The 9083-nt window shown below is 31.9% G+C and overlaps 1 protein-coding gene and 1 long non-coding RNA gene across 2 annotated transcripts; both read right to left on the bottom strand.

The window, feature by feature from the left end:
- Positions 1-1133: 1133 nt before the first annotated feature.
- On the bottom strand, positions 1134-1799 carry LOC130512922 (uncharacterized). The gene is made up of 2 exons (XR_008946556.1): positions 1434-1799; positions 1134-1291 (listed from the first exon to the last, which is right to left on the bottom strand). It is a non-coding gene; the product is annotated as an uncharacterized LOC130512922 (long non-coding RNA).
- Positions 1800-3576: 1777 nt separating this feature from the next.
- Positions 3577-5433, bottom strand: LOC108856595 (auxin-responsive protein IAA26). Its single transcript, XM_018630439.2, has 5 exons — positions 4812-5433; positions 4405-4685; positions 4185-4317; positions 3944-4011; positions 3577-3856 (listed from the first exon to the last, which is right to left on the bottom strand). Exons 1-5 carry the CDS (start codon positions 5105-5107, stop codon positions 3822-3824), a joined length of 813 nt encoding a protein of 270 aa, XP_018485941.2. The 5' UTR covers positions 5108-5433; the 3' UTR covers positions 3577-3821.
- Between the last annotated feature and the right edge of the window lie 3650 nt (positions 5434-9083).

Here is a 9083-nt window from a genome sequence, read left to right as displayed (position 1 = left end):
TAAGTGTCACAGTTTTCATCCTTACTAGTAAAAAATATTAAGCATATATTAGAAGTTTAGAACCATTCCAGGTGAGACGAATTGTGAACCTCCATGCATAAGCCATTACGTTGTCCGACTACAGCCCACTAGAATGTAGTTTGGGAGATGAGTCCGATCTGACGGGGAACGGACGACTTGCATTATAAATTTGATTACACACGATAAAAATGTTTTAGTACTTTTTAGTACGTTTACCATTAGTTTCACACATCAGATTCCTTTTATTTTTACTATTATTTATATTTTAATTTTAAAATTATGAACCAAAACTCATAAATTCTCTGGACCAGGATAATATTTGATTGCTAAATTCTCTATCTACAGCTATAGCTGCTGAGACGCGAACATGACATCTCTACTTTTAACTATAAGACTCTTCCAATATATAGCTCCAATTCGTCTTATACTATAGACCAGCGATCGAACACGCACATTCTCATTCCAAACAAAACAAAACAAAACAAAAAAATATATATATCTCCAAGTTTATGAATATACGTTCATATCTCTTTTTATCCACGGTAAAAGAAGAGAAAGAAATTAGTAAAATTGGTTAGATCATCTACAACCCTTATACAATAATACGAAGTTTACACTATTTACAACCCATCATTATTTTTGTACTGAAACAAGATTAGTTTCGTTCATGTTTGAATATAGAAATGAAAATAATATATTTTCCTAAAAATAAAAGAACATTATTACATAGACATACACTAAAGTAAAACCATTTATATAATTTTTTTTCAAAAATAATATAGAAGTAGGTTAGACATGCTCTTATGTTTTCATTAGTAGATTTTTTTTCTTGAAATGCCATTAATAGCTTTAAAACCACACATTTTGAACCGATATCTATCTCTAAAGTAACGAAAAGCAAAATAAATTCCATCTTCTCATATCACCTTCGGATATCCTCTTTCCACAACAACAATTCTCACATATTGGAAGACCTCCTTCGTACGTGGTTCAGCTAACCTAGAATCCTATATTTTCTATTTCTTTACAAGTTTCATTCTCTCTGCTAGCTATAGCCAATCTTATTTTCTGCTAATCAATGAATTTTAAATTTATAAAAGAATATGCACTCATTCGAAAGTCGAACTTGATAAATAAATTCAAGGTATCCAACAAACTTAAAAATGAACAGCTAAACGAAACCTTGTCAATATGCGTTGAATCCGATTGTTATGAACTTTAATGTTATAATCGAAATGAGCTTCAAGTTCCATATCTATGCTAATACATGCTGCACAAGAACGCATCCAGATCAACATACTAATTAACGTTAAAATGTATTAAAAAAAAACGTTAAAATGTATAAAGTTCAGTTTTATGTCTATATATATATATTTTTTTTTGTTTTGATCGAAGTCTACATATATATATACCTTTTCTTTTAAATTCTTCTTTTGCCTGAATAAACCCTGTGTGCCATGACCCCTTTTATGACATTGGGATTCTTTAAAGGTTTCTTTTCAGGCCATCTCTCAGGGACCTCTGCTTCTGCTGCTTCTTCATCTTCCTTGCCAAATCCAGTATCCTCACTTTGTCTCTTGCTTCGTTCCGAGGAAGTAGATACAACAATAAGAAGACATAAGTCGTTTCTTTTTCATAAACTTCCATGTTCTTCGCTTGGATTTACAATACTACCCTTCTGGAACCATATTTCTACTTGAATAAATTTACACACATATATAAAGGAGGATATAGCAAACTTCTGAATTTGGGTTTACAAAAAAAAAAAAAAAAGCAACCTTCTGAATGTTTTAACTGATGAAGCGAATAAGTCTTAACCTATAATATGTCAAAATGATGTTTCTAGAAGCACTCGATTGCTAGGAGAGATCATTACCAATAGAAATATTTTTCATATAACTCAATGATTATACATATACATTATGAGCACACAAGTAATCCGATAGGTCCATCACAACTTAAAAAAAGTTTTTTTTTTAACCCTCTTTCACCTTATAATATATTCAGTTTATACCTAGTTACGTAAGCACACATTAAGCTGGTTAGGCCAATGTCAATTCTTCTTATATATTCACGTCCAAATATTAAGAAGATTATTTTCTTTGGCTCGTGAGTGTCGAGAAGAACATTCCCATAAACTTGCATTGCATCATTCCGCTGCGTTGTTCATATACACGTTTAAAGAAAAAAAAATTTTGACATGTGCAAAGGGCCATCATGTGGGATATACATTAATGAGAAGGATTTCAACCCTCAATTTCATTATTTCCTTAGAAACAATAATATGTACTTGTCAACAATTCAACAGTTATGGGCGCCTCCACTTGGTGAATTCTTTATATATTGGAGAATCTTGTGTCCTTGTCAATAGCCATGATCAGTACTGCTTTTGAGTTTCCGTTCTCAATATTCATATATTTCATGTTTTTTACTGAAAATATTTCATGTTAATAACTGTAATCACATAGTATGCATAATTGAGAAAAAAAACTGAACATACGTATGGAGAAAAGTTATAAATGCATATTGATCAACGTCAAGCCCCCTAACTCAGCAAAATTACAACTTAGTCAGTGATCAGTATTGAAACATTTGTTGCGCCTAGAATATGAGAGCTGGTCCATGAATAACTGACTTCTTATCACCACAATACACATACATATACGGATATATTATTCATATTGTAGATAAGGCAAATTATGACTAGTGTAACAGAGGATATATATCTAAGAATCTTACTGCTTTTCTTAATGTGGGCCAAATTTCCTACTGTTTTTCAAGATATATTCGTCAAGTGTTCTCTATGGTTAAAGATTATGTCGGAGAAATAAGTTTCACTGTATATACAGCGTTGTAGGTACTAGCAATAGGAGGTATTAATATTTTATAATCATTTGAAATAATAATGTATTTAGGTGCTACCAAGTTCTCTAGTGGTAACATAAAACTAATCCCCTTATCCTCTCCTCAAGAATTATTGAAAAGTACCATTTGTTAAAATCTTCAAATGTGTGTGGTTGTTTTGAGAGTCGATGACCTAACTTGTAAGGTCCATTTGAGAATAAAACCCTACTCGATGTATGGGGCCGACTTTCGGCCTTGACATACGATCGGTTAAATTAACGATCGATAAAACGCTACATTTTTGTTTGATAAAATCTTAGGACTCTAAATTAATAGATTAGATGAAAAAATATTATCACGAAAACAATGTGCTAACAACTCAAACAAATTTTCTTTTAACTCAAACAATTTTCTCTGTGATGTTTCAGTATATCCACCGAGAAACGGTCCAATGTTGACAGATAGTGCAAAATGTGTTACATACAATGTATATAGTGCGAACAACAAAGCTGCTAAACTCTGCACAATAACAAAAGAGACGATAGCCACCAAAATGATTGATATGGACTGATCATTCTGAAAGACTTTTTTTTCGGTTTCAACTTTTAATCTTATATACACTCAAGATTAAAGAAAATATTCAATAATGGCCACTCATTCTCAGCTTCTTACATGATTATACTAAAGTTGGAACCAAAATTAAAAAATAGCTTTTACAGAGAATAAAAACTTCATTTATTCAGAGAGTTTTGTAGACATGAGATGATGATTATGTTCCAAGTATCTTCCCTAAAGATATCGCTACTTAAAGACATGGGAAGATATATCAGATCAGATCAGATCAAATTCCTATCTGGACAAAACTAATGATTATCTCTTATACATAACAAAAACCATATGTACAAATTGAAAACTCTTCGACCCTCTGGCTCAAAACAGAAGTTTGTACAAGACTTTCAAGTCCTCAACTTCTGCTGCTTACTGCATCCAACTGCAAATACAGATGAACACTTCCCCAGTTATGAGACTATAAATCATCTTAACATAAAACTTAACACATAAGAACCTAAAAGCTTACATCTCAAGGCAGATGAAATCTCAGAGCTTTTAATCACACGCAGTCTCTTCACGGATGAAATGAACATGCTGAGATGAAAAGAATAGTTAGCTTACATTCATTTCGTAAAGGATAATTAATTTGAGAAAACACTAACAAAAAGGTATACTGTATACTTATTTTGTTGTTTTGTGATATAGGAATCTGATTCTGAAAAACACTGAATCAGATTCAGAGAAGAAAAGGTAGAAAAGATTCTTACTGCCAAGGAACATCCCCAACAAGCATCTTGTCCCCTTCATTGTCTTCATAAGTTAAAGTAAATTCTCCTTTACCATCCAGTGAATTAATGATCGGTTTCTCTTCTCCTTCACCACCAGAGTTCTCTCTTTGAGCTACAACAAACAACATACACATAAACGCACACTCAATTAAACAAGAACCATACTATAAATAACAAAGATTTGGAATCAAGATTTAACCTGCTAGTAGACCTCTGAAGAGTTTGTCCACGGCAAAAGAGAGCTGTTTGTAGCTATTGTAAGCATTGAGATCAATTTTTCTACCAATAAGAACACTATCCATGTTGATCTTTACAAACATTCCTTCCCTTTTAGGTTGGACTTGCTTTTCACCATCACTATTCTTGTTGACTTGACCTCCAAGGGAGGATTCGTTTCCGAGCTTTGAAGAGCTTGTGCTCGCTAGATTTTTTCTGAACGAACGAACCGGAGGCCAACCCACCACTGGACCAGGCGCAGTTCTTTTTACCATACAGTAAAAAGAAATATGTCAATAACAAACGCAAAAAAAAAAGAAAAAACAGAGCAAAACAGAGTAAAACAGAGCAAAGCAGTTTTAGAGAATATTTTTTATTAAAGTAAGACACCTTTTGTGAGAGATGTGAGGAGTATAAATTGTTTTGTTGGAAGCAGAGGAATGGTTTCCGCCATTGAAGATGGGTTTGTCTTCAGCTTCCTTCACGATGTTGTTGTTTCTTGTCTCTATATTTTTCTTGTTAACGGCATAATGATCTTCTTCATCACCACCGGGTGGCGCAAGCCTTAGCTCAAGTTTGTGTTCGTGATCTGTGTTGTTCTTCTCTTCTTGGTGCCATTTTCTTCCTCGAGGAATCAAATCAAGGAGCTTAGGACATGTTTCTCTGTTTCTTGGACAACTCTCCATTGATTTTCTTGGTTACAACGCAAGAAGAGTCCAAACTTAAAAAACTGATAATTTGCTTGAAATAGATCAAAATTTACTGTAACTTCCTAACAAGAGGAGAGGTGTGTGACAGAGATTCACAAAACCCTGATAAACCTATTAAGGAAAAGAAACCTGAGAACCCTCTAAGAAAGAAACAATCTCCAAAAAAACTCAGACCGAGAGATACAATGAAGGTATGGTAAGACAAGTGGTGGTATTTTATACAAAATCAATGCTTTGTTTTTTTTTGTTCCTTGGCTCTTTTTCTCTCTCTCGTGCAAGGTATGGTGGGCTCTCTCTCAAGGTTCTGAGAGGGACGAGATGAGAAAAAAAAATAAGAATACAGAGAAAAGAAATTTTGGATTTGTATGCAGAAGAGCCGATTATTAAGCAAAAAGCCAGAAAAAGGGGAAAGCAGATAATGACTCCACTTTTACTGCTAAACCCCAAAAGATGAAATCCATAAACAATTGCGTGTTACAGAGAAACGGGTAACTTTTCTTGGCATTAAAGAAACACAGTAAAAAACGATTTTAGAATACTTTCTTGGAGTAGAAGACATGCCACCTATCTTTTTTTCTGCCTCAAATATTGGTAATTAAGAGTTCTCTAGTGAAAGAAGCAAAGCGTGGTTTCAAGTTTATAAACAAATAGTAATCTTTCCGTTTCATTTTATTTGTCGTTCTATACTTACGCACACATATTTATAAAACATCTGATTTTATATATTTCCAAGATAAAGAGACAATTACCTATACACCTAACCACATTTCAACCAATAGAAAATAAACTGAAGAATCTTATTCATAAATTTTGCATTGAAATTCTAAAACGATACTTATTTTGATACGAATTTTTTTCCTAGAATGACACCTAATCTGAAACGGAGAAAGTAGTATTTACGAATTAAGAAATAACTAAATGCATAAATCCAATAAACAACTTGACCCCAGAAAAGAAGAACAATTTTTGGGGGATCAATAAAAACAACTAAAATATGGGTAACACAATAAAGAAACTACGGAAGATCCCATGATTTGAGGATCACTCATATCCACTATCCATGAGACACATATCCCCATGCTTTTAAACACATTTTTTATTGGTCGCATAGTAAGGCTTCGAATGGTAAAAGCGGTTCAAGCAGTGCAGATCAAGCGGATTAAGCGGATCAAGCAGGAGAAGTGCAGATCAAGCAGATCAAGCTGGAAAAGTGCAGATCAAGCAGGAGAAGTACAGAACATGCCGGAGAAATGCGGAACAATCAGAACAAACAGTTATTATAGTTTTAAATGAAAAAAATCCAAATAAAGTAGATTAAATGTTTAAAAGATTATAATAAAATATATCAAAGTATATAATATATAAATATAATATATAAATAACAAAAATTATTGCACTAAATCCATAATGTCACAATTTTAAAATAAAAATTTAATGATATATATCTTCCATTATTGTTCATATTTCAATTATATTACTATATATTTTCATAATACATATCATAATTAAGTATATAAATGAAATATACATCTCTCTTCATAAGTATACATATTTAAATTATATTACCATATATTTGCGTGATACAAAATATACATCTCTTACATTAGTATACATATTTAAATTATATTACTATAGATATACATAATATATTGAAATATGTATTATATTAAAATGATTATTTTAAAAAGTAAAAACTATATGACAAAAAATAACAAGTAGAGAATGATAATTTTGTATTATTAAAGTTGTAAATAAAATAAAGTAAAAATATTATATTCATAAGATTAGATAAATATATTTTAAAGTTATATGTTGTAACAAAGTTATTTATTGACAAAAAAAAAAGCAGATCAACATCACCAAATGTTAGCGGATGAGATCTGCATGCAGATCTCCTGCTTTTTCCACAAAAAGACAACAAATATTGAACTGCATGCAGATCTCCCGCTTGAACTGCTTTTACAAAAATAAAATAGTGAATGGTGAATGCAGTGCGGGAGAACTGCATGTGGCGGGAGAACCGCATTTGTCCCGCTGTTCCATTCGGACACTAAAATGAACTTCAATAGCTCACTATATAGTATATACTATCTTCCTGTTGATTTAATAATAGAGGAACTGCATAAGAAGATTAACTGAGTGCAAATTTTAGCAAAAAAAAAGATTAACTGAGTGAATTCAAGATGTGTGAATACATACAAATCTCCATGTCCTCTCAGTGAATTGTTTATTTAGCTTGATAAACAACAAGAAAACAAAAAAAAAAGCTGTCAAGTTGTTAGGTAGCTTAATCAATAATTTTATCAAAAGTTAAGAACAATGCGTACGTGTGGATTGCGATGGTATATTTAATACTCCATCGTGTGGATTGCGATGGTATATTTAATACTCCATCGTGTTGATTGCGATGGTATAAGAATAGTAGGTTTTTGTTTTTGAGAAAGGGCAATATTTAATATGTTTCCCCAAACAAGTAAACAAACAACTATTTGTTTCCTAATCATCAATTATTTTTATCAATTCATATAAATAACATCATAAACCACAAAATAAACATTTTTAAAAAGTAACAAAAATAAATAATTTTATATGCTTTTTTATATGCAAAAAAAGGGAACGGAATGTGCATATCTCTTCCACGTGTGACAGCGATATTTACGGTAGAGCCAATGAAGAAAAAACGAGGGTGAAGAGTTCCGGTCAAGTAAGGAAAAGGTATTTTGGTAAAACAAGGAAGGAGTGTGTCGCTAGTCATATCTTGTCTCCGTTTTACCCAACTCCGTGACTTTCTCCCTCGCTATGAGACAAACCTTAACTGCGCGGTTGGCCAAACTAACCTAACCGTACTTTCTTATCTCACCATGGTTCAAAGTGAAAATACAGCAAATAAAATAAATATTTTAGAAACCAAAACCAGATCCGCGCTGACAGATTAGACAGTGGGTCACATATTACAGCTGCGCAAGATTTGTAGTTCGTACGATAAGGTTAGATTTTGCCCTACAATCACAACCGTATAAGTGAATAGATGCACAAGAAATCAAAGGCTGTCATTAAAATTACAAATAATCCAATTAAAAGGTGCCGACACATGAGAAAAGAAACAGAACACCTTGTGAAATGAATGTCATATCATGAAAGGAGAAAGAGAAAAATAAAAAGGGAAGATAAAGAAGAGAATAGTGGTGCCAATGATGCTCTTTCCAGAATTTCACCACGTTAAGAAATATAAACTGATGGTTATTTTTATATTTAAATTTGTCTAAATCAATAGATTATTTGATGCACTAACTATTATTTTGTAGGTTTTTTTTTGTTTTTCGGTGTACTATCAATCTATTTTGTTTTTTGTTTTTTTGTACAGTCGTTTTCAGTGTATAATAGGCACAAAGTCTGTATTATAAACAAAACACGACAGTAAGAATATACTTACATAAAAACCAAACAATTTGTTTGGTCAAAAACAAACATTAACTTTAGGAACTAAGAACTCCATTCCATAAGTTTGTGCATTCTCTTCTAGTTTTTTATTTGATTGGTGTATTTCTAAATATTTTCCTCAAATTTTTATGTCATATTTTAATGCTTCTGTTATCAAATTAAAATTGATTAATTTATCCAAAATAATATTAGAATAAAACATGAATGCACTATCTTAAAACTTTGATAGTCTAAATTAAATACTTAGTCTAAAATTTTCTGTCTTATGTAAAAAAAAATTAAATTATCATATTTTTCGGGAAAAAAAAAAAGAAATTTCCGATATTATCAACAAGCCTAATCTTTTTTTCTTTTGGGAACAACACAGTAAGCCTAATCTAAATGGCCGAAATCCAAACAGATGACAGGCCCAACTTGGATAACCAATAAAAAAACAGGCCCAACTTTTTACTTAACTTCATGGCCGAAATAGTTGACGTTTGTTACTACGACGTGCATGGCTTCTGCTTCT

Source organism: Raphanus sativus, chromosome 5, assembly GCF_000801105.2.
Source record: "Raphanus sativus cultivar WK10039 chromosome 5, ASM80110v3, whole genome shotgun sequence".
In the NCBI taxonomy this organism is placed as follows: Eukaryota; Viridiplantae; Streptophyta; class Magnoliopsida; order Brassicales; family Brassicaceae; genus Raphanus; species Raphanus sativus.
The sequence above is the reverse complement of the archived record's forward strand: the minus strand, read 5'-3'. Positions and strand labels throughout refer to the sequence as shown.